Source organism: Cryptotermes secundus, unplaced genomic scaffold, assembly GCF_002891405.2.
Source record: "Cryptotermes secundus unplaced genomic scaffold, Csec_1.0 scaffold408, whole genome shotgun sequence".
Classification (NCBI taxonomy): Eukaryota; Metazoa; Arthropoda; class Insecta; order Blattodea; family Kalotermitidae; genus Cryptotermes; species Cryptotermes secundus.
The window spans coordinates 722,630-749,267 of record NW_019724588.1 but is presented as its reverse complement, the minus strand read 5'-3'; the positions used below and the strand labels follow the sequence as shown (position 1 = coordinate 749,267).

Genomic DNA, 26,638 nt, shown 5'->3' with positions numbered 1-26,638 from the left:
GATCGAGGCTACATAGGGAGCAGCGAAGGCTATTCACAGAGTTGTACTGAGTCAGTCAGTGAGTCCTGGAGCTACCGCCGAGTTAGCCAGCAACTAGTCAGTTGTATTCTGGCATTTGGAGTGTACTAATTGTGATACTGCAGATAGCAGTAATCGTAAATCTGTAATTTGGGTGATTGTAAGTGCGAATGTGAAATAAAATTCGCTATACAAAATACGGCGTGAAGTTATTTGTCGCGATATACGCCTGATACGCGACAATATTTAAACTCCAGATTGCCAATTGTTCGTTGTTCTGTCGTCAATCGGTATCTGATATTCCAGAATTTCCCTTGTCGATTTTTGTCAGTTATGTTTAAAACGTTGAAAACGTATTAAAGAAAAGCAGTGGCACGCACACAGAGCACCTGCACAAAATAACACGCTAGTTGTGCTGAAAGCAAGAGGTAGCCGCTGCAGCACACATAAGCATAGAGCAGGTATCTCTGTGATGTGATTTTGATTTTAAATCTAAATTCAAATTTTAAATATTAAAGCTAAATTGGGAATTAAAAATTTTAAACCAATCGATGTGTGAATATTAATAAAGATTTTAAATATAACTGACAAAAATCACAAGGGGAATTCTGGAATATCGGATACCGATTGACGACAGAGCAAAGAACAATTGGGAATCTGGAGTTTAAATATTAATATTGAGTGCAGTGTGGCAGCTACGTGAAGCGAAATGCACCTGATGATGGCCGGTTGTGGCCAAAACATGTAGTGTGAAAGAAGGGGAACAAGAACTACAATAAAGTGTTACATTTGCGACAGAGTTTGTATTATACATATAGAAGAATGAATACTTTGAAATATGTCAGTTTTTATATTTAATACTTAAGGTAACAATCCCAGTATCCATTTTATATATTAACTAAATGGATATCAGTTTCTACTTGCATCCCAAGTTCTTAGTGTAGAGGTTCACTTGTGATATAAATAATATCTTATACTAATAGGAGGAGAGATCTGTGCACCTATTTAAAATTTTACTCTGTTTCATACTAGTAAGACATTTTCAGTTCTGTTGTTAAATACATTTTTTTACCTATATATATGTTTATTCACGTCAGTATATCTATATTAATTGCCCTTTATATGCATGTTAGCATTTCCTTTTTCTTATATGCTGTAAAGATTGAGCTCTCACTGTAATGGTTAAAATGTTGCTCATCTTTATAAAAAAAACCCTTCTGCTGTTCAGAATCTATCAATAGATGTGTAAGAATTGCATATTGTTATTTATTAAATATTAATGAAGTACGTTTTCTCTTCAGACTGAAGATTCATGTTTAGTGTATGATGAAGGGTGGACAATCCAACAGCATTCTGTTATTTTTTAACTTTTCTTCAAGCATAAGTGCTTGCTGAATGGCAGAATCTTGAGATATATAATACTGAAAAATAGTTACTCTCATGTTGGTGTAAAGATCAAAGTATATCACAACATCGACAAATGAGGGATGTCAGATTATGAAGAAAACACTTGTAAACCCTGTGTGCACTGAATGGGAGTATGCATTTTTACTACTGTTGCCTGAAGAAAAGTCCAGTGCCAGCAGAAAGCAGAGTAGTAACTTAACCTGCAAAGCCATTACGAATTATAGAAATATTTTAACAATTTGTGTTATAACAGAAAATAGTTTACTATAATTCACAACTTGCAATACCCCTGGATGGAAATTAAGAAATTCTGTCACGTGTTAGTGACTCAACATGCAGTCTGGATTGGTAATTGGATTTACTGAACACGTAACTCATAACTAGAAAGGATTATAACACTATTACAAATGTACACGCTGTAGCACACACTGAGTCTGCCTGTTAATAGTCTTCACTGGCTGTTGCTAGGTAGCAGCTCCCAACAGTGGATATTCCTTTGCTTCTATGCTAATGTCTTTGCTAGGTGGTGACTGCCTTACACCTCTTGATTGTCAGGTGCAATTGACTGGCTTCAAAGTCAGAGCCACATTATGACAGACAGTCAGTCAGTTAGTCAGTCTTGGTGCCAAGCCCCTTCTTGGGCCCAAGACCAGATTTTTATTACTGTCAGGCAGTTGTCATTTTGTCAATGTGAGACTCCCTCTCTGAAGAGAGGAAAGGTTTGTCATTTGTCACCGTGATAGCAGTACATGTCAATTTCATTTCACGAGTTTTAGTACAATTTTTATGATGGCTACTATTCTCTCTTCCTCTGAATCGGACCCATTGAGCTCATCATGGTCTGCTGAAATTCCGTTGTGACTTCATCGACCATGTCGTTCAGAAATGAGCTGTTTACATGAGGAGTCTGAATTGAATGCCTTGGTATTTGTTGGTTGTGTGTCAAGGAAAGCTGGGCAACCATTTCTCCCACTTTGGCAGTGCAGGCCTGTGCAATCGTGGGTGGATGAGACTGCTGCTATTGGTGGGTATTACTGTGCAATGCCACCACAAAGATTACTCCAGGGGTGGTTTGATTGGAGGAGAAACCTTCCTGATGAAAAAGTCATAGTCACAGTTATGTTACGTTCGACTGTCAGTCAGCCAGTCTCTCTTGGTGTCAAGCCCCAGTCTGGGGTCCAAGACCAGATATTTGTTAGTGTGAGACAGTTCCGGGTTTGTTGATTTGGGACACTCTCTCTGATGAGAGTAGGGGTCTGTCGTTTACAGTTGCTGCTGTCCCTTGCCAGCACAGTCATTCTCAGATCAGAGTCCCACAGAATTCATGATCATATTTTACTGTCTCAGATTCAGGTCTCATCAAACCTGAAGGACCAGGTTCCTGTATTTGTATCCCCCAAGAACAGAGTGACCCAGTTATACCCCAAGGCACTGGATCCCCAAAGGAGTATGCGTTAAAATGTTACTTATTTCCAAATTGAAGCAGATACTGCTATCAACATCCTTTCACTGATGAGGTTATATTAACTTTTCAGAACAATATTTATGTCTTGTGCCCACACATTATTCCATTTGTACACCTCATGAAAGTAGTTAACATATCCAAAATTACTTACATCTACATGGCCTATCAGGGAACATTCTTGCAAAACCAGGTCTACAGACACACTTCATGTGCCCCTCTACTTTCTGACACAGTTCATTTCGAGCTGCACTGCAGTCTGGCCGGCATGAGTTGCTTCCTTGATCTCTGTTGTTGAAGTGGGTGGAAGGTGTATTGTGATGTGGAGGTGCTGCTATTAGCACACCACCCAGCAATACTGCATGGTTTACCTCACTGTTGGGAATAGTTTCGTCATGATTTGCAGCTTCACTGTAATCTTCTCCACCTTTGCTGACCTTGTTAACATGTATAGTTGCTGGCTTTTGGTCATTCACCACTACAAAGAATGACTCATTCTCATCAGCACCACCTTCAAAATGCAATTAAGAATGACATGTAATATCAACTGCAGTTTTCATCATTGTACAGAGGTAGAGAAAAAGCAGTAAATTATAAGAAGACCTAAAGATAAACACACACTGAAAACATCCTGCATTGCCATTCACTCATCTGATATTACTGAAGACAGGCATTTTAGAGTTTCTTCACGTTTAAGTGCTCGATTGTTTCTCTCAGCCTCTCAAGATTCTGATATATTTTAAAACTAGTTTTAATAAGGTGGATGAATGATGCATTTGTACTCCTCTACATAATCAATTAGCTGCCCTATCTCTCTTCATCTTCCACATTGGAATGTGTTCTGTCAAATTATTGTGAAGATTTAGCAGTTAAATAATTTATATATTTAGTGTGACAGTCTGTGTATTTGCAGTGGACTCTTGGTAATCCAAACACCCAGTAATCAGAACTGACTTACAGTAACCCCCCCCCATAAACTAGCACCTCCAAAAATTACAAATGTAATCTAATAATTTTATATCCTTGCAGTAAAAATGAATTATTGTTAAACATAATATTATGTACAGAGATATTGGGTTTTCAGACTTTATCCATTGTCCTGGTCTTTAAGATAACTAAGAAAAACACGACATTTCAGAAACTGGATCTGTTTCCCTCCTCAGGTGAGGGAAAACACCCATTCACTGGACCAGTGATTGAGGCTAGCTTTTTCTAAGAGACCCAACAGAATAGGTGTTTTCCCTTACCTGAGGACGGAAACAGATCCAGTTTCCGAAACATCGTGTTTTTCTTAGTTATCTTAAAGGCCAGGATGATGGATAAAGTCTGAAAACCCAATATCTCTGTGTGTTATACACCATCGTCAGAATCCTATAGTAACTACATGATATTGTGTGTTAATGGGCCTGCTGAATAAACCATCTTGGTACAATGATTGATGAAAAAATATCTGAATGGATTGTTTGGTATAAATCAGGAGGATGCTGAGACCAACGAAGACTTTGAAGAGTGCTCTATTCAGTCTAAAATTGTTAACAGTGAAACATTGTAACAAGCTATTCTCGCAAGTTCAACAGTTATTTTTTCTAATAAATTGACGAAACTTCTGTGTTACCAGAATTTCAATACTTTTAAAGTACATTACTGTGATCAACAAAATTTTGAGTTTGATATTTCACAAAAACATGACTGTTCTAGTGACCTGACAGAAAGATCTGAACATTGAATCACACATAAAAGAATTACCTTTACTGGAAACAAAATTTCATATTGGCATTGCCACTTAGTGAATAATTCATTAAATGACAGGTAAATACACAGGAGCAAAAGTTAGAAATGTACATTATGAAATTTCAGACACGACTGGAATTGGGTAAAAAAATTATCACAAATAATTTTACTAATAAATTAAAGTGTTATAGAGGTTTGGTCTTCATATTGTAAAAATTAAAACTAAGAAATAAATTTCCAGATGTAATAGAATGTTAATTTGACTGCAGTTGCTTACGTTTCTTTGGTTTTTCACAGGGCAGAATGTACAAGTAACAGAAAAAATGGAAACAGGGTGAACTACCATAATGTCTTGACTGTCAGATATACTTTTAGATGAGGGTCAGTGTCCAACATAAATGTCTTTATCAATCACAATGCTTTAGGGAAAAATACAGTATGTGGAAATTATCCCTTTTCCTGTCCATGCATCCATTTGTTATCTGTATGTCTGTTACCTCATTACCAGCCTTTTAGTAAATATGAAAGCACTGATAAAATGTGCTCACTGGGATCTGGAAAGTTAAGTTTAGATGAATTTGATTTGTTTCATTCTGGTCCATCACACTAACGATTACAAAGACAAAACAACTCTGTCTAGTGTGACTATTTAAGTTTTATCACTTGTGATGAGTTTTCAAGTGATAAAACTTAAATAGTCACACTAGACGGAGTTGTTTTTGTCTTTGTTAAGTTTAGATATTTATATTCCCCTGAGAGGTTGTTGGTGAGAATATCTTCCTCCCTTCACAGACTTCCCATGACTAGACTCATGCAATTACAGATGCAAATAAAAAAAAAGTAAAATGTTAGGTAAGGAAGCAAAGAAGTACACACTTACCAGCAAGTATTCCTGTTTTGCTGGTGTTGTTTTCTTTTCTTATGCTGTGGCTCTCCTTATAAGCTTCATTTCCTTCTGAAGTGCTGGTAGGTTTGAGCTGCTCTTCCTTGTTCTTTTCTCCTGCTTCTTGCATTGGTGATGATAAGACAGGTTTGACGGGGAAAGATGGATAATTAGCAGGGTCAAATGGTGATCCAGGGGGATACACAGTGGGAGTTGTGGAAACTGTAGTTGTAACTGTAGCAACAACGCTTGTAGGGCGTACCAAAGTGTGGATCTCTGTTTCAGTGACAGTATCTACAATAGTAGATGTTTGTGTCTTTGTAACGACAACAGTCTGTGTTGAAGGCTCATGCCCGTGGCTGCTGATTACCGTTGTCTCTGTCAGAGTTACTGTATGGGTGTGTGTGTGAGTCAAGTAACGTGTTGGGATTTCAGGAGCACTGCTAAAAATGATCTTCTCATCATGGGAGCTTGCAACACCTAGATCCAGCTTATGACTATCCTTATTCTTAAGTAACACATCATCTTCAATGTCACTGTCATTGTTAATGTGATGGAATGATTCATTTTCTTCATAATGACTATTGACCAAACTTGTACTGGGTTTGTGTTCAGCTGTTTTAGATGGCTTGACTACTGTAGTTGAAGGTTTTGTGAAGAGACTGCCATATATGGTCTTTGACCCCGATGAAATTAAAGTGGCTGTAGCAATTGGAGTTGATGTCTTCTTTCTCTGAATGTTTTCAGATACTGTAGTATGACCCTTCTCTGCCATTAGTGGACTTTCAGAACCAACTATAATGTCTTCATTCCACAATAATTCTGTACTGTAAGTTGTTTTCCTTTTTCCAGAATCATTCACTGCCGATGGTGATATCACAGGTTCTTGCGGTATTGGTTTTCCAATGACAACTGTTTGTAGCACAGATTCAGAATCAGACAGAAGAGGTGTCACTGCACCAGCTGTAATTTTGTGGCTACCGAGACCTGCTGAGATATCATCAGATGCTGCAGAACTGTGGGAGTTGTTAGATTCTGTTGGCTGTGAAGTGGAAGGTCTCAGTGGCCTTGGTCTGTCTGGAGGCAGAGGTGGTCTCCATGTTGTGACTGGACGTCTTTGAGTCTGGTTTGAATCTACAGGTAAGGATGGTTTCTTAACAGAGTTTTTATCTTCTTCTTCATTTGGTTTAGTCACACTGTCTAAATGGGTGCCTACTGGACTGTGAATATTATGCAAAGTTGGGCGGATCCAGAATGGTCTCTTGTCATTTGTTTTCTGTGTGGTAGTTGGTAGTTCTGTTGTAGGTGGCAGTTCAAATTTGTATGGTGGTGGCTTGTTCCTGGTGGGTGGTCTCCTGTGATTACCCATAATGACAACTGGTCTGTGAGATGAGACTTGGGGTTCAGTACCTACCATAGGAAAGCGCTGCCCACTGCTCCCACCTGGAGTGACTCGTGGTGGGGGGTGAAGACCTACAACCAGCTCATCTGAATTGAATTCAAACTCAGGTCTCTTTGGTGCAGCTGGAAGGACATGAAATGGGCGTGGAGTATTGGCTTGAGTTTCCAAATCAAACAGTGATTCTGATGTTGAAGGTCTGTCCAACTTATGCAAGTCATCATGTTTGTCAAAGATTGGCTGTTGAGGTCTGTGGTTCAGATTTCCACCATTGAAGTTAATTCTTTCAGTTTTATTGGATTGAAAATTTTCATCAAATTTGCCAAATTCAAACTGCTGCTCAAAATCACTGTGCAGTTTGGTGTCAGGAAGTTCTGGTTGATGGTTCTGAGGCTGTACTTTATGTGAGATTCCATCTAAGTAAGATGTAACTGTTTTTTCCACCATATAATTCTTATTGTTTGAAGTATGTGGTCTGTCTTCAATTATCACTTCAGGTTTAGAATGTTGTGGTATTTCTTCAAAATTTGGGAACTTTGGTCCTTCATTTGGTCCAAACTTTTGCATTGACTCACCAGCATTAGTTGAATATTGCTCTTTATCAGAGTTTGGTTGAGGTTTATTATGTTGTGGTCTTTGTTCGGTGGCGGGTGGAACATGAGCGTGTTGTTTATAGTCTGGCTTGTGTGGTCTGTTATCAAAGTTTGGTTTCGAAAGTCTGTCAGGTAGCAGTGGTTTGTCAAACATTGATTGTGGTGGTTTCATCTGATGGAGAGCTTCATCATGTTTAGCTCCCAGCATTGTACCCGGCCTTACTACTACAGGGCGATGTGTTGACACTGAATTAGCAACTAGAACTTCTACTGGAATTTGGCCAGGTCTTAACGGCCTTTGGTTTGATTCTTGGATAACTTCACCTCCCTCTACTTCTACTGGGTCGTCATTTTCATCTGATTGTATTAGATGATCCTGTGTCTTAGGGCCTGGAGGAAGCATTCCAGTTGGATTAAGAGGAATGACAGGGCCATGGAAGTTTCCAGAGTTGTGGAAAGAATCAGGTTTTACATGTGTGTGAGGTGGTGGAGGAGGGATCATGAAATCTGTTGGTGTCATTGGATGATGTGAAAATGGATGACTGTGGAGGGGTTGTGTAGATACAGCAGCATGGTGATTAACATGAGGTCGGAGAGGCGGTAATTGCTGGGTTAGTGGTCGTGAGGGCCTGTGATGGTGACTGTTTACATTTGGAATGGGCCTTCTATTTGATATACCTGGTCTGCCTTGAAGTGGTACATCAAGAACAATTCCACTTGGTGACATATGTTCTCCGTCAAGTGAGAAATGTCCCGGTGCTATCTCTACATTCAATCCTTGCCCTGGACTAACATCAACATTTATTCCTTGTCCAGGACTAACATCAACATTAATTCCATGAGCTGGACTCACATCAACATTGATTCCTTGACCAGGACTTATCTCTACATTTATGTCTTGCTGTGAAATATTATCATTTGCATGATTTGTGTTTTCAGACTCTTGTGGTGGCAAATCCATCCTTGTTCCGCTCACCTGGGAAACATGGGATGTATGATGCTCAGGATGCCTATTGTGTGGCTCATTTTCTAGCCCACCTGTGCCAACAAATCCAGGGTTGGACTCAGGTGAAGGATATGGTGATGGGTCATAAAATTTATTACCATGGTTACTGAAGGCATGAGAAACTGTAGAGCCGCTGTGTGGTATGATCACATTTGCTATTTGTGATGGTTGAATGTTAACCAACAATGGTGTACCTGATGAACGATCAAGTGAATTTGGCTCTGTTTGAGCAAACACTGGCATAGGGTTCCCATGTATTATATCATTTCCCTGAGTCATTGGTTTGCCTTGCAACAGTGTTTGCAGACCAGAGATTGCAGATGCTTTAGCAGGAGTAAGCAGAATTTGTTTATTTGATTCCTTATAGTTCTCTCGCATACTTGGCAGATGACCACTGATGTCTGGTTTAACCACTGGTGGTGGTAAAAGTGGTATTCCATCTTCTGGTTGGAGATTATCTGGGGAGGAGTGATAGCCATGCTCCAGTACTGGTATACGATCCTTCAGTGGTACGTGGCTTCTGTTTGGTGGAAGCAGGATTGTATCTCTGAGAGGAATGTGTCCTGAGCCATGTTCTCTAATTGGTGAATGACCAGAAAGTATGTCCCTGTTTGGCCATGCTGGTGATGCAGGTGGGGGTGGAGGTTTCATTCCTAAAGGAATTTCATCCTTGTTGCTGCTAATTTTCGGTGGTCGTGGGCCCATTATTGCTGGTTTCCCAACGATTACATCACTGTTAGCTGTTATCACTTGGCCAGGACTGATGGGAATACCATCACCCAGGAGCGCACTCTCAATTGGTCGACCCATTGCTGCAGAATCCACAGGACGACGTTGATTTGTATCAGGGAATCCTTTATCTGGCCATTTAATGTCACCATTTAGGTTAGCAATACCTTCATACTTTTGGCTTTCTGCTGTAGCCACATCTTCCATGTCATCTCCAGCAACTGCGCCTACTGGAATGTAGATTGGCGATCTTACTGGTGTTGTCCCTTCTTGATCTTGTGCAGTATCAGTTTTAGGAGGGATATAAATGGGTAGGGGATTTCCATTATCTCCATAATATATAGGTCTTGGTTTGGAAGTAGATGAAGGCACAATTATAACAGCTGTGTCATTGCGTCTCTTGTCATTATTCAGATTACTCTGGATTATACCAGCCATTGCATTAATTACAGGACCCAAAGCATTCAGACCATTGATGCCAAGTGATCCCAAACTCAGCAGATCACTTACTTGAATTTCACTTCCACCTGGACCTATTCCCCCTGAGGGTTTCTTATTTGTGGGGTCTGACACAGGAATCATGGTGATGTTTCCCCCAGACTGAGTCATCATAATCACCTGCTCCCCTGGTTGCAAAGTGGCTCCACTTGGTGTTATAGTGGATGTTGCTAAAATGGACGTAAGGTATGAGACAGGTGAAAATGTTATGGGAAGGGAACTAGGCAGTACAATGGCAACAGAATCTTGAAGTGCTGGAGTAGAGGAACTAACAAGTGGCTGAGCCTCAGCTACATCCTGTGGGAATAATGCTGTTGCAGCTTCTGTGTTTACAAGTGTACTCTGGATCTTGCTAATTGACAGAACACTGCTAAGAGATGGAGTCGCCTTGGTGTGACCTCCCACTTCTACAGCTAGAGTTCGTGATGTGCTTGAGCTGTCTATCTGATCTTCCTCATCAAAGAAAATGATGGTTGAACCTTTGATAATGTTGTTGACATTATGGCTTGCATCCTCCATAGATGATGAGAGTTGATGATGAATTAATGTTGGAGTAACTTCTGTGTCCATTGTTGAAGTTGGTCGCAGATCATGATCCATGGCTGTGATCATCAACTCCTGCCCACCTGAGAGTGTAGCTGTGGCAACTATTGAAGAGCTTGATACAGAATCTGCATAGATTGAACTACGAAGTGAATCTAAATACTCTGGATCAAGAAGGCTATTGTCTACAGATTCAGTAACAATGTTCTGAACAATTCTTGTTCTTGAACTGACAATGGTTGATGTACGATCACCCCCACCATCCTGCAGCAGAGTTGTGAAATAAGTAAAAGTAGTTAAATATGTTTTTGTTGCATATAAATGAAGTGACTGTTTCTGAGAATCAATTTTATCAACTGTCTTAGAAGTTGGTGTAATCTTTATTTCTTCTTTACTTTTTGTTGGAATTACACTTGGTGACGTTGTACGTTTCGGTGATACATAAAACTTCTCTGTTACTACATCTGAAGAAGTTGCAATATTGGTGCGTATAACAGTACTACTTCCTTCAAGGAATGTGCTAAAATACGTATATGTCACAAAGTATGTCTTGACAACGTTTGTTATGGAGCCTTGTTGGGCTGACGGACGTGATGCAGCAGGACCGTTCTCTGATGTGATGCCATTTATATCAGTTGCTTGCTTATCAGACTCTGTTATGACAACCTGTGTTAAGATATCTTTAGTGCTGACTACCTTCACATCAGCACCATCTGTTAGTGTCTTGGTGAACGCTACTGTACTCAGATATGTGTTTGTATCTAATGTGGATTGTCCTGATGGCTGCAACTGAAGCAAGTAGTCATGGGGTGCTGTCAGTGTGTTAGCTACAGTGTGGTGTGATGTAACAACCAGTGGAACATCTCCATCAATCAAAGTGTTGAGATATGTATAAGTAGTATGAAACACCCCTGTGAAAAGAGATGGACTTGCGGAAAGGGTTACTCCAGTTATGGGTGTTGGTGTTATCGTGTTAGTGCCTGTCCGTTCTTCTGTAACAATGTTGGAGACTATCTTCTCATTACTTGAAATAGTTGTCAAGCCATCTTGCAGAAACGTTGTTAAATATGTATATGTAGTAAGGTAGGTCTTTGTTACAAAAGCATTGTGTTGCAGCGATGAGGATAGTTGGGCTTCAATCTGTGGATAGAAAATATTCGTATGACAAGCAATGTTTTACACATAATGAACTTAGTTCGCTGTCTTAAGAGATATCTAAAGGAAATTGTACATCATGATCTTTAAAGCTCATTTAAATTAATGAAATGCGTTATATAGGTATTTGCATTTGGTTAACTTTTATGCATATACAATAATATGAGTAAAGTTTCGATGGATATTAAGGAACTAGGATGCGAGGGCAAGAATTGGTTCAGCTGTTTCCAGATAGGGTGCTTTGGCAGGCTTTATGAACACAATAATTGACCTGCAGGTTCCATAAAAGACAAGGAAATTTCCTGGTGAATGGATGTTAGCTTCTCAGGAATGACTCTGGTTCATGGAGTTAGTTGGTTTCCATGAGTTTAGTTCTCCATATTTAGGATTTTAAATACATTTACATGTTGTTGATTCGCTGAAACTTCTCAACTTTATATTTCCTCCATGTTAAATCAAGATGAAACATACTTGTATGTTACAATTTTTGAGTTTTGAAAATTAAGTTGGTAACTAAATTTCTGCTATTATGGCACCATGGTTAGAACTTTTGTAATTATGTATCAAGTCCATTGCATCCCATTATTAGAGTTTTTAGATTCATATTTGGTATTCTTTTATTATAATGTGTGGAATTTGAACTATTGAAACATTTATGAACCTGGAAATTGGGGGCACATATGATAGTTATGTCCCATGATGCGTTGATTTGTAGTGCCTGATAAGCGATTTCCATTGAAACAACTCAAAATTTCTTACCTGGTCATTACCTGCACAAATTGATCAATATTTCACATTCAACATGTATGTCTCACTTATAGGATAACTGTATCCTATAAGGCACATAATGGTTAATGAAGAATATTATATTTTGTAATTCGTCAGATTCTTATAATTGAAATCTGTCTGTATAATGCATATAAATTACCATATATATTAATTGTGGGAGCTGGGATAGCGTAATTGGTATGACAACTAGCAATGGGCTAGATGGCTGAGGGATCAGAGTTTTTGTCAAGAGCAAGATTTTTCTCCTCTCCACATCATCCAGACTGGTTCTTTGGCCAATCCAGCAGCATTTCCCCAGGAATAAAGAGGCCGGGTCAACCATCTGACTAATCACCTCCAACTAGTGCTGAGATCAAGAATACATGGCTCTATACATCCACTCCTCCATACATCTCTTTGGCGTAGTGCTTAATTAGTTAATGACAGGAACAACTGTACCTTATATTAATTGTAAGTCATTTTAAGGTCGGCACAGTATTTATTTTGGTAGTTTTGCTTATACTAACTTCTCACAACTAGAAGTGATATGCTGATTCTGAATCCTGGTTCCACATCTAAGGACAGGCCAGAGTCTTTATGTCTCTCCATGTGAGCTCAGTATTTATTATGTAATATGATTGTTGCAGAATATACTACCACTTAAATTTATAGCCAAACTTTCAAATCAGAAGTCCCTAAACTGTGGAGCATACTTCCTGAGTGAATTTTAGCAGCACAGAAGTTTGTACATTTTTAGATACATGAGTGTAAGTAAAATTGTGACAAAATACTTACAGTGAAGTTACGTGCTGTAACTATAATTACCTCTGTCACAAATAACCTGCACTGTAATAAACTTTAAAACCATTAATCAGTCATTTAACTATAATTAAATATGCTAGTACATAAATGAATGATGTGGTATAAACCAAAGTAAGTGATATTAATTTCCAGTATTAACGCAGACAAGTGAAGAATTTTTTTTTTTGACAGATTTGCTGCCTTTTGTTTAATTGTTTCAAAAGAAGGCTCAACTGTTGTGGCAGCATATTTAGTCATATTTTAATTAAATAGACATGTAGACATATATAAATTCAGGTAGGAGAAAGATTTGTTCAATTAATGTTGACAGTAAGAGACTTTGATAATCTTTGCATGTATTTGGAAGACTGCAGTTGAAGTAAAGTTCCATGCATTCTTAACCTTGGCCTAGACAGAAGTATATGGTCAGATTCATGCTTCTGCCATTTTACCCCTGGGGAGGAGCATCCGGCACCCATGAGTTAGGAGGTTGTGTGGGCCTCACAGGTAGTCTGAATGTGATGATGAAGGATAAGTCATTTCCAAGAATCATACTGGAGTCATCCATCCTGTAGTGTGCTACTTTAATGGCTGAGCTACACCAGCTCAAAATTAGGTTAAAATATATTCAAAGTTAAGATTACTTAGTTACCTGAGAACTCTCATGTGGCAGGAAGAGCACCATGTGATCTGTGAGTGTGCTGGGTGCCAGTGTAATGGGGCGAGACAAGGAACTGGACAGTACACGTAAAACCTCTGGCTCCCCAGGCATAGTGCTCCTGTCCCCTGCTACAATCACCTCCACACCATTACTCATGACCTTGGTTGCCAGATTATATCGTGCTTCTCCTGCACCATTCATGTTCAATCCACGTCCCTCAGCTGGTCCATTCAGCTCTGCATGGAACATTCAGGAATTTATGGAATGAAGGTATTGCTTAAAGTTCTAGTTTTGTTCAAATACAACTATTTTTTGGGTATAAGTTAGTAATATACATTTTTACACACAAGAAAGAACTCTCAAGTCTTTTTTCCAGATTTTAATGCCATTTATGCTGATAGTTACATGCAGATATGCCATGCATATACAGATTATTTGAATAGAGGTAATTGTATAAGCCATCTTGATATATATTGAATCTGTCTTGTTCCGAATGGTTTTACTAACCAGAGTTTTGATGGCAGTAAATAATGAACCATTGGAGCTAGGCTTGCAAAATTTAAAGTGGACATAGACTGTTCATGCTTAGAAATTTTGTATGAATTGATATTTACACATATAAGTCAACAATTATAAATGTGGCAGTGGTGCAGAAATTTGATGTTATGCCTGTAAATTTTAATGTAGACAAAACATGAGCTGAACTGAATTTCACATTACAAGAGTTTTAGGACTCCTAGTTTGTGCAATAGAAAAGTAAGCTGTGTGAGTTCCACTCAGAAATCCTTGCTCTTTAATTTAAGATACTAAGAATGGGGATGATATTCTTATGTTGTTATGCATTACTCTACTATGTAGGTTGATGTGCATTTGAGTCACAACCTCTGTAGACTGTTTACATTTTGAGTGCAGATAATGCAATGCAGTAGATAAATCTTGTGGCACTCAAACTCCTGTATGCAACTATACTGTTTGTTGGAATGCACCATATCTTCCTTTTGCCATATTCATACATGGGTTAGGTTAAGGGAACAATTTTGCAATGTATTTGACCTTCCCTAGCATACACATATATACATCATCTCGTGCTAGCGCATCTCTAATTTCATGTTTTATATATATTTGTACCAGACCCAACACAAACACATCATCAATTAAGCTAGTCTAACCCAATACATACTGTTGTACAAATATGAAAATTCATAAAAATACTACGAAGATATCTAAGATCTACCTTTACTATCAAAATTACAGGTGTGTATCAGTAAATGCTGTAACCAGGACATTTAAATGAAGACAGAGCAAAAGAGGCATAAGTAACTGGTCACCATATTGCAAAGATGTACTTTTCTGTTAGTTTTAAACATTATTCTTCTAAAACTGAACATCATAGCTTTTATAATGAAATAAATGTAATTAGAAAATTTAACTAAAATATAAATTGGTAGACACAGAAAATTATAACCAGTAGGCTGTGTGAAGTAGTTAAGAAGTCTCCAATCATATCCAAAAAATTGGACACAGAAAAGATTATAGACTGTAGAGACTACACAAGTATGAAAATAGAAAGTATGGAAGGAAGTAAAACTAAGACATTTTAACAACTAAAGATGAAGAATATGAAAGAGGTTGATCCAGGAAAAAATGAGAGGTGATCAAAGGAATGTGTCAGATGGGTGGAGGATGAAAATAGAGAAAGTGAAGAGGAGAAGGACTCACCTGTTGCCAATATTGGCAATGTCTTTGTTACAGTGAAGGTTGTTACATGAGGTTTCACCTCTGTGGTGGATGTGACAACTTGCTCCTGACCAGCCACTCGAGTTACAATATACGTATATGTTCTAAGTCTTGTTGAAGTCACTGTCTCCATCACAACTGTTGAACTAATGTCTGGTACTGGAGAACTGGTTGTGGTTGCTAGAGTTGGTGTTACTGACAATGAATTTGGTAAGTTCTCAGAGGAAGACTCAGTATTTGTGTGAATCTTCATAGAACTGCCATCAGACAGGGTGTTTGAAGAGGAATTTGAAAGGCTATGAGAAGGAATCTTATCAAACTGTGATACTGTTGCTTCCATAAGAACTCTGGTTGTGGGTGTTGTGTATAGATGTATGTGGGTTTTTGAACTGCGCCCAAATGTTCTGGAAGAGGATGAGGGTCGCCTGCCTTTATATGATGACTTGTAATTACCACTACTACTAAAGATACTATGACTGACAATTGTAGATGAGGGTGTTGAAACTGACGTACGACGTCTGCCTGGGAAAGTTAGCTTTGTACGACCAGGCCGTCTGGTAATGCTGAAGCGTGTTGGACGGATAAGTCGTGGACCATCAGATGAGCTCCCTTCTGTTAACGAAATTAAACTATCTTCATTTATGTTTGGTGATTCAATTGTAATTTCACCAGAAGCCATAGTGTTTCTCTCATGTTTTTGATCTTCCTCATTATCCTCCTTTTCTAGTATGTGTTTCTTGTTTTCTTCTGTGTCATGATCAGTTCCTGTACTGCTAGATTCATAATCTTTTTCAGGCTTCTGTACAGAGGTCGAATCTGATGGCATAGTTGTCTCACTATCAGCCAGAGTGACTGATGAAATCGTCAGTGAAGCTATTTCAAATGGTAATTGTTGTGTTGAGGCTCTGAAAGTTGGTGTCTCGTATTCAGGATCATAAGTGGAAGCATGGAATGATGGTTCAATCTGTGAAGGTTGAATGGTTATGCTTTTATATGTATCCATTTCAGAAACTGGAAGATTGCCGGAAGGACTTGAATCCCGCCCTTCATATATTGCCTGTGTTGAAATTAAAACGCTACTGTCTTGTTCTGTGTTTGATTTCTCTGACCTTGAATCTGGTTTCAATGGACTAATAGTTTCTTCATTATAACTGTCCTTTTTACTGTTTTCTGCGGAAGCTATATCATTATAGATTTCATGTTTAACCTCTCTACTTATGGACACTTGTGAAACTTTAACCATGTTCCCTGTGTCAGTACTCAATCCTTCATCTCTGTTCGGTACAGTGTATTTGTATGAATACACTGTAGACAGAGAGTCAGGGGTGACGTTTGTTGGCACAATGTCCAAGTCCAACCTGGGTGCAGGCCTCTTCTTTGTCACCACAATGCGGCGTCTTTGAGTTGGTGTCACAGAAATAGGCCGTTTCTTGGTAACCACAACGCGTCTACGTCCTGATGTTGTGTTCGTTATGACTTTGTTTCCTCTAACAGTAGTTGGAAGCAAGTACAGATCTTTGTCATCAACAACTATGTTACTGCCAAAGGATAATGGGATTTCTTTTGGCCTGTATGTTGTGATGACAAGTTCATCTTTAACTGTGTTTGTAATGTTAATAACCAGTATAGACCCTGATATGAAAGTGTCCTCAGGGACATCATCAGCTGTTGAATGTCCTGGTTTCTTACGGCGTGATACAATTACCTTTCTTCTCTGATGATCATTTCTTTCTTCATTATAACTTAAGCTTATGTTTCCAGGTATTGTTTTTACTGTCCTTGAACCATATTCAGGTTGTGGAGAGATTTTTATTTGTCCATTTTTATCAATATGTTTTTCACCAATGTCCATATCAGGAATTCTAGCAGAATGCTGTGCTTCTGATAATGTTAAAATTTCTTCCTTATTCACACTTCTGTTATTGTCTAATTTCTTTCTATTTATGGGTACTTTAACTCTGACTCTTCTTCTTCGATGGGGTGATATTTTTGAAGTTACACTACCATCATCTTTGTCCCCTAAACTGTCTTCAGTATTTCTTTTCCTTCTCAAGGATCCTGTTTCTCTAATAATTGCTGCTTGTATGCTATTCTCAGAATCAAGTGCTGATTGAATATCTGTTTTACTTGTTATGTTCTGTTTCATATTAATTGACAAGATAAGCATGCCCCTGTTTTCTGTATTCATGACCTTCCGCTTGAGTGGGGCAAACTCAGCGGGGCCGTTGGATAAAAAATGACCGGTAGAGGAGTTAGATTTTAAAGAGGAGGCAAACATCTTCTTGCTAGCTGCTTTTTTCTTGTTATCCGTTGAGAATGAGGTTGGTTTTTCAGTTGAGGAAGATCTTAATGTGTGGAGTTTACTGGATGAGGATGGCTGACCAATGACTGATGAGACGTAACTACTGACATCACCAACAATACTTTCCAGGCTCTGAGTCTCAGTCTCGCTTGCTTGCCCAAATACTTCGTTCATAGCAGACATGATATAATGATCTAGGTAGCCATCACTATCTGAAGTTGGAAAAGAACCTCCAATCTCAGGCACTTGTGATACCTCCACAGTGAACATTTCTGGCACAGCTAATCCAGCTTCTCGCTTCCTAATAGTAGCAGAACTCTCATCACCAACGGTTACTGTTGAAATGACAGTACTGAACTCACCAGGCCGTCTTCCTGACACATAGAGAGTTACAACAGTTGTTTCTGCTGGTACTGGAGGTGGATCTGGAGGTTTCTTATCCGTTCTTGATTTCTTTCTTGAAGTCTTAAATGTACGATCTCTTCCAGTTTCTTCATCCTTAACATTCTGCACAGCATCATCATCTAGGATTTCTTTCTCAGAATCTCTTGCAAGCCTGTCAGGCTCTTCAGGCGGTCTCTGCTGACGTCTAGATGAAGGTTCAGGGGCTGTATCTTCTGTTGAAGTGTCATGGATTGGCTTTGTTTCCTGCTGGAGTAGCTGCTGCTGAAGACCAGCTAATATAGGATTGGATCCCATCGGCGGTTGCTGGGACTGTCCACCGAGCAGCTGAGCCTGAAGCAACGCAGGAAGTAGCAAGGAATTAAGTTGGTTGCTTCCAGCACCCAGAGCAGCAGTCGGTGTAACAACAATCGTGTCTGTAATGAATTCTGTTGCAGTAATGACCTCAGATGAGCTGTCCACAATAGTGGTAAGGATCTCTTTTCCTCGGAAGGTCAGTGGAATAACAGTAGACATCCCTTTAGTAACAGTGGTCACGTAAGTGGTTTGCCTCGTCTTGAATTCTGTTGTGGGGGTTGGTGGTGGTCCAGGATTGTTTAGGGCAAGTAGGGGGTTTAAGTTTGGCTGTAAGCCAAGGTTACCCAATAAAAGTTGAGATAATAAAATATTAGCCAGTGGTGCATTCGGTGATACTTGTGGTTGCAGGGTGCTGACAACCTGTTCAACATCATAAACAGTGCTTGGTATAATGTGAGAATAAGATGTTTTATGTCCTCTAATTATTGTTGGTGTGAATATCACACTGGTGGTTGGTGTTTCATGGATTAGAAACTGTGTAATCTCAGTGATTCCGCTTGGTAAAGTGCCAGTCACTTCACTTGTGAGGTACAGTACTGTATTCCCATCCTTAGCTGTAGATGCTGTATATTGATGTGGTCCTAACACCTCTGTGCTTGCGCTAGCAGTGATCACGTTACGATACTCCGTGACACGTCCATTCACGACAGGGATTGTGACTTCGGTGGGAATTCGGTGTGTTACTGTTATAGTTCCATCAAAACTTGATTGAGAGTACGTGTATGTATCAAAGTCTGAAGTATCTCCTCGGTATCTTGTTCGAGTGGACCCTCTCCTACTAGTGTTGGGATTACGGCGGGAGTTAGACCGCGAATGTGTCGTGGTTTCTGATTGGCGGCTGTTTGATTGAGTCCTGAGCCTCGGTGGTTTGGGTCTCTGTGCTGATGTCGTTGGTTCAGACTGTTTGTTATTTGTTCTTCTCCGTGGTGACGCCGTTGTAGGACGCCTAAAGTTTGCGCGGTTATTTGTAGACGTATCCTCCTTCCTAAGCGTAAATTGTGACCTACCCGTATTTGAAGATGCTGACGTAGGTCTAACTCTGGGTTGCGCAGACGCAGAAGATCGTGGTCGAGGTGTAAACCGCCCGGAATTCGATGCTTTTGGCTTGGGATCCTGGACAAGTTCCGGATCTTCAGTGGATTCCTGTGGACTTCTTGATGACAACCCAGGGCGGCGGTAACGAGGAGTGAAACCTCTTGCCGATCCGCTGCCACTTTTAGTGCCATACTCTGCTTGCCGCTTTGTACGTGGTTTGCGATTGAAGCCTACAAATGGACGGATGTGAACAGGATTATATGCTTTACCGCTCCTTCTATTGGCTGACTTATTTGCTTCCGTTTTTGACTCATTCGTTTCTGATCCTTCATAATCATTGTCGTTAATATCCTCTTCATCCTCCTTTTCCTCTGCGACTTCTTCGTCCTTATGTTCCTCATTTTCATTCTCCTTTTTCGCCTCTTCGTCATCTTCTTTTTCTTGTTTCTTTAGCAGTCCTCTGGGAGGGAACAAGCTATTGCCAGGCCTTTGCCTATTAATCACGGGATTAAACCTATTACTGGTACGAGGTCTGGCAGTAGTAGATCCCCTTTCACTTGCTGGTTTTCGTAACAATGAACTTCTCTTAGAAGATTGTGTTGTAGTAGGTTTCGGAGTTGTGCTTGTTGTCTGTGGTGCTCGCAAAGTAGGCGGCCGCCTAAACCGTAAGAGAGGATTATTGCTTCGGCGAGAAGATTCCGTGGTTGTAGATATTGGATGTGTTGGTGAGTCATGCTCATCTTCGGTGTATTGCGGTGTCTCTTCAGTTATTGCGGTAGTGAGATCGTCGTCAGGTTCCAGAGTTTCGTCGGTGGGGGGCGTGGTAAAGGTAGTGCTGCTAGTTCGTCCGAGAAATGACGACTGAGTGGGTCGGATACGAAAGCGAGAGCTGCTTGTTCCATGGTGGGATCCGCTTGTGGAGCCTCTGAATGGGTAATCCGAAGACCCTGCACCTCTGCTTGAAGAACTTCTGTAGAATCCTCCCCTTCTCGAAGCCCCTGCCAGACCAGGTGTCGATGTAGCATGGGGACGAGATGACGCTTGAGAACTACGGCCTCTGCCAGCGTAGTGCGTGGAAAATGAGGAAGATCCGCCACCTCCCGTGGTTCCCCTTGTGCGGGAATTTCTCCTTCCCCCTGTCCCAGAAGGTGTTGCCCTGATGTCGCTGTAATTTGTCTTGTATAAACCCGTAGAACTTCCGCGTCTGTTGCTATTGAATCTTCCCTTTCCACCACCGGAGACTTCAGATTTTGCAGCTGGTGTTGCTGTTACAGTAGGAGTAACTGTTGCCCGTGTTATTGTTGTAGCACTGCTACCTATAGCCGTCTTTCTCTTGGGGTTAAAAGTTGGTCTGTTTCTTGATGCGAATGGCCTGATTTGAGGCGTGAACGTCCTCTTTTTTGTTGAAAACGTCAACCTGGATTTCTTACGATTTTTACTAGCATCTTCATCGCCCTCAGTGTCTTCTCCAGTATCTTCATCTTCTGTATCGCTCGCAGTTGTATCACTTCCCTCACTGAGTGAACTCTCTATGACGGCAGGTGTAGGTGATGTGGTTGAAGACACTGTCAGTGTTGCAGAGACATCCGGCCTCAATGTTGACGTGGGTGCTAATTCGCTGATGCTAAAATCGGGCACAGAGGTAGGTGTAACAGCCACTTTGAAACTCGAAGTGCTCTCAATGATCTGAGCGTATCTGCCGTCGATTACGGTACCCACCACCCTCGATTCATAGAACGTAGTAGTTTGGTCCTTGACAATAGAACCTTCGACAATGCGAACTAATCCAGTCTTTTGTGCTTTCACGCCTTCTGTCGTACTTGGGCTTATTGCTGCAAGAACAGATTTTCTCTCAGTGTTCACATTAACAGATGTTGTGCTGTCAACCACTTCCGCGTAGAGATTGTCGATGTAAGTTCCGATTGCTTTCGTAGTGAAGTAAGTTGTACTGACTCCATCAGCATCCACGATCCTGCCTTCATTCAGAGATACAACTCCCGTAGGTTTCAAGAGTACGTTCGCTTTTGAAGAGACAGGAGTAGGGGTGACTACCTGTGTGGAACTTTCGAGCACCTGTGCATATAGGCCGTCTATGAATGTGCCATATACATCTGTTGAGAATAACGTTATGATGCCATTGTTTGTCTCGCTGGTTAGAATTGTCGATAGAAGACCAGTTGGTTGTAGTGGCAGTGGTGATTGCTGAGGCGTCTCACTTTTCATCGTTTGTTCAGGAATCTTATTCTCAGTCGCGCCACTGCCAGCAGCGCGACCTGTAATATCACTGACAGTTTCGTTTACAATATTCGTCACCGTTTCAAGTCGGCTACTCAGAACGGTACTGTTACCAATATAAGAAGTTGTGAAATAAGTGTACGTCGTATAGAATGTCGCAGGCTCTACTAAAGCAGGTGTGGCTGACGGGTTAATCGTTTCTGTTAATGTTGGTGTTGGGGTAACTTCTAAAGGTATTGCGCTCGAAGAAGAAGGGTTCACAGTAGGTGTGACTGTGTTGGAGATTGTTTCTTCTCTACTTGTAACGACAGTACTGCCATCTTTATATAATGTTGTCCAATAAGTGAAAGTTGTGTAATACGTTATGGGCAGAGTGGCATCTTCTGGAGCAATCCTTTCTGTTAGGCCCGCTGAAGGAGTCAGTGTTTCTGTTACAACATTAGTCACTGTCTCTAAACGGCTGACGACGTCACTCGAAGAACTACCTTTATATATTGTAGTGAAGTACGTGAACGTCGTATAGCTTGTTTGAAGAAGCAACGTTGGAGCTGGCTCAGTTTCTTCTGTATTGCTTTCGGAGCTGATCTGGTCGTCAAGTAACAGATGTTTATCATTTCTTTTCTCTAGCATCATAACCCTACCACCATCAGAGCTGCTGCTCGTGACGTTAGTGCTCATTGCCTCTTCAACAACTGGTTTGCCTGAAACCACTGATGATGCTACGATCACAGGTGTAAATAGGTTATCGTTATCTACTTCCCTGGATGCTATTGGAGATTTAGACGATACATCTTTCTCAAGTATCGTTGGGGTGGTGATAGTATTACGCGTTCTTGATATAGTCGCATAGCTACTATCAAATATCGGTGTGTTTCTTGGGAAAATGCTATTTTCCTCGTCGTCCACGTCGGCAGTATTTACATTTGAACTTCCAGTCGTAGATTTATATGACCGAGAGATGGTGCTGCTGTATGAATAATGAGGTGTAGATTTCAAAACGGGTGTTTTAACATGTGTGATGTCTTGAGAAGACTCGACGATATTTGAATAAAGGATGTGTTTTTGCGGATTTTCAACTTGGTCAAACACATCTGGATCTGAGCCCTTTTCAAACAACGGTTCACGAAGCGATATTGTAGGCTCAATTCTGGACACAGTTGGACTTATAAGGTGGCCACTTGGCGTTACGATATTCGTATATATCTCCGTTCTACTCGAAATTTCAGTTTCGCCATCAACCAAAATAGTTGTGAAATATGTATAAGTCGTGTAGAATGTTTTCAGTTCATCGTCAAGAACCTCCGATTCTCCATATTTATTTAATGTCGGCGTTAAAGTTGATAGTTCTTTTTCAAGGTCTACAGATTCTATGACCGTTGAGAATAAATCATCATCAGAGTTTACCCCTAAATCTGGGAAGTATTTTGTTGTTGGCCTACCTACACCAACACTTGTGGGTATTGGTTCTATAGACGGTAACAAGTGTTTCGACGGTGTCAGAAAACCGTCTTCATGGACAAATAACCCAGCAACAGCTGGATCAGATGCATGTAATATGTAACTGTGGTCCACAGTAGACGTTACGACGTTTGTAACAACCATTTTTCGACTTGATACGCTTGTTGTAGATTCCTGGAAAAAGGTTGTAAGGTATGTGTATGTGGTGTAGAGAGTTTTGAATATCAGTTCAATCTCGTCTTCTTCGCCATGAACATTATCTTCTGGAGTAGTCGTTGGAATGGGTGTTGTAGTATTTACTTCTTCGGGTATCATTGTTGTCTTTTGTTCTGGTAACTCTGGTGTTGTTATCATATTTCCTTCTTCCTGATTTGCTGTACCAACAGTGATGCTGTCTGGTGTGGTATGCCAATTTTCTTCCTCTGCTAAAGATGCTGTTGGAGTGATGGCAGTACTCGATGGCTCTATCGCACTCTTCTGTTTCAGGTTTGTTTGTTCTGTGTATGTTTCGGCATCAGAATTTAATGTTCGTGTTATGTAACTTATCTCAGTGCTAGTAACTTCTCTAGATCTTATAGATGTCGTGGTAGACGTTCCTTCCGCAGGAATAAAGAATGTTGTAAGGTACGTAAACGTTTTGTAAGCGGTGGTGGGTATAAGCTGTGTTAATAGACTGCCAGTAGCTGATGAAGGAGATGTGTCTGTTTCCTGTCCTCCATCATCCGTTGTCTGAGATTCCTTATTTGTTTCTTTGTTCTTAATGTAGTTTTCAACAATGACCTGTTCCTTTGGTTTTGTGTTTATCTTCCTTCCAGTCTCTACTTCGTTAATAGAATCAGTGTCAGACTCTGTCGCCGGTTCTTCTGTCGGTATTGTACTCAAAACTTCATCGATTGGTGTTGTTCTTTTACTGTCACTTCCTATTGTTGATTCTTCTAGAGTTATGACTGAATTATCTTCGGTTGTGTGTAGTAACTCATCAGTGAAATCTACTGTTATTGATGGTGCTGCTGGTGTTGTCGTTTCTTCGGTCTCTTCAGTGCCTTTTGAAGTTGTTTCTCCCGGCGAATGAGTAAAAGGGGTAACAGAATTCTGCGATGTGCCAAGAACGGCGGTAGGTTGTATAGATTTGTGTGCATTTGTTATATCGACTTTGGTATTGTCATTGTAGTAGAATATACTCGATTTTGAATGTATGATCTGGGCATAATTTCCATCGACGTACGTTCCATATACTAGGGAAGTGAACAGCGTTGTAGTTCCATTTAGAGCCTCAGTGCCACCAATTACTTTTATCAGCCCCAATGGAAATTCAGCACCACCGGTATCAAACAACTGAGTCTGCGCAGTAGAGAACGTCGCCAAGGAATCTGTAGCTTGTACTCCGATTTCTCCTGTGCTAGATTCAATAGAGCTGCCTGCAGCAATGTCCTCTATGGAAGCTTCAATATCGTCGTTATAAGATACCGATGAGGGTTCGATAGTATCGCTACCGAAAAATGGTTCCGTAATAATTTCTTGTCCTGTAGTTGTTGTCGGTATTTTCTCAGCCATTTCCATCTGCTCATGAGCCAAATATTGAACCGCGTCTTCGAAAGTAGTTGGTGAGTTTTCTGTGACTGGCTCTACAACTTGGACTGAGTGCAGTGCTTTGTGGTCGCGGCGGATTGTGATTGACTGAGATGGTGTTTCTGGAAGCACCACCATGGTCGGCAAAGCAGTTTGCATGCTGAGCGAGTGACCAGTGACTGTGCGAGTAACCATTCCAGGAGTGTGAGACATGAACGTTTTGACGCTTGTCACGACAGACACTGGGTTTTCTGTAGTTACGTGTTGCAACTCCGGAGCAAGGGTCGCATCTCCTGATATTGATGTAGCTTTCCGGCCTTGATTTGCTCCCTCAACAGCTGTTGTATGAGGCATAAAGATTATTACAGTGTCCCCAACTGTAGTTGTGAAGTCTGAGAATCCCAGGTATGTCACTGTATCTAGTTTCCTACGTTCTATCTTGTTTCCTCCGAAGAAGGCTTTTCCGGATCTGAACCGATTACCTCGAATATTTGTCTCTGAATTATGGTTTTCAGTGGAATCTTCGTTTTCATCGACTGAAAATCCACTTGGGGCAAACTCATGACGAACTGTATATGTCGGCAAATCGTCCAAAGGTCTCACAACTCGAGCAGGTTTTAAGTTGTTACTTTCAGAGTGTTCGGCGTCTCCAGTATTTCTTTTTTTGAAGTATTCCGTCTGTTTTGCTTTCACGAGGTTCTCAGATTCTTCTTTCTCGTCCTCCTTACCTGGAGGGAAGTACTTGCTCATGTGTTTCTTTGCTTTTGCTTGCAAGAATAATGCTTCTAGCTCGTCTCTACCATCTACCAGGGGCCGTTCATCCTTATCAGACTGTTTACGGCTGACTACTGACGTACTTATAACGTTACTGTCCGCTCTCGTGAGTTCTCCAATATATCTAGAATGAGGTGTATGTTGTCCATTCACTGCAGTCTGGTAGATGTTACCAGATTTGGCGTAACTGAATGGCTCAACCTGTATGACCGAATCCCCATTATGGGAGGGTATGACTTGGATGGGTAGTGTGGGCTGTGCTATATTGGCCACGAGGGATATTGATGGGAGAACCAGTTCATCCAGGTTTGTCCTTGTTTTGTCTCGACCCTTAGAGTCGCCATGATAGAACACCCTGGAGCTAGTTGTAACCACCTGAGCGTACAGACGGCCGTTATCAAGGGTCGTGCCTACGACCTGTGTTGCAAACTCGGTGGTCGTACCCTCTTGGACAAACGTACGAGCTGTTGATGTCAAAAGACCAACAGGCTTTTTATGAAATCGACCATCTCGATGTCTCCCTATGTTATCCACCAGCAGGACGGTGGTGACATCTGTTTGATGTGACAGAAAGGACAGATCAAGAACAAGAGATGAAATTGTCAGTAAAACATGGAAAGGAAGTAAAACACAAGAAAGATTATGACAAAACTATTTCAGTGCAGAGGAAACTTTCGTCAATAGCAAGTTAAAGATAACTGGATTTGAAAACAAATTCAAATGTTTTATCAGTCCCCTGAAGAATGAATAATAATAATAATAATAATAATTTCTATATTTATTTATTTTCATGCATATTCTTCAGCTTAAGGCTAATTATAAAGTGCAAAGAGAGAAACAAAATAAACACACACACTCAAAAGACAAAACAAGACAGCTTAGATTTTTTTAAAATAACACCTCAATTAGTGCAATCACGTTGCTCATTACGCGGTAAGAAATATATGGGCTATATTTTGTTTCTCTCCTCTCGCTCCCACTTTGGAGCACAGGGCTGATTTCTCAGTTTCGTGTTCATTTCACAGACGGTATGTTTCCTTGGACGGGTGATCAGCTCGTCGCAAGGCCTCTACCTAAAGACAGGACAACACAAACAGAATAAACGCATACACACA

At 40.5% G+C, this 26,638-nt stretch overlaps 1 protein-coding gene across 1 annotated transcript in view; it reads right to left on the bottom strand.

Moving 5' to 3' along the window:
- LOC111862335 (mucin-17) overlaps positions 1–26,638 on the bottom strand; it is a gene marked incomplete in the record, with an annotated part of 180,990 nt that overhangs the window by 33,921 nt on the left and 120,431 nt on the right. Inside the window, 4 exon segments of the mRNA XM_033750626.1 lie at positions 3,042–3,398; positions 5,499–11,409; positions 13,646–13,890; positions 15,374–26,077. Coding sequence (XP_033606517.1) covers positions 3,042–3,398; positions 5,499–11,409; positions 13,646–13,890; positions 15,374–26,077 — 17,217 coding nt within the window.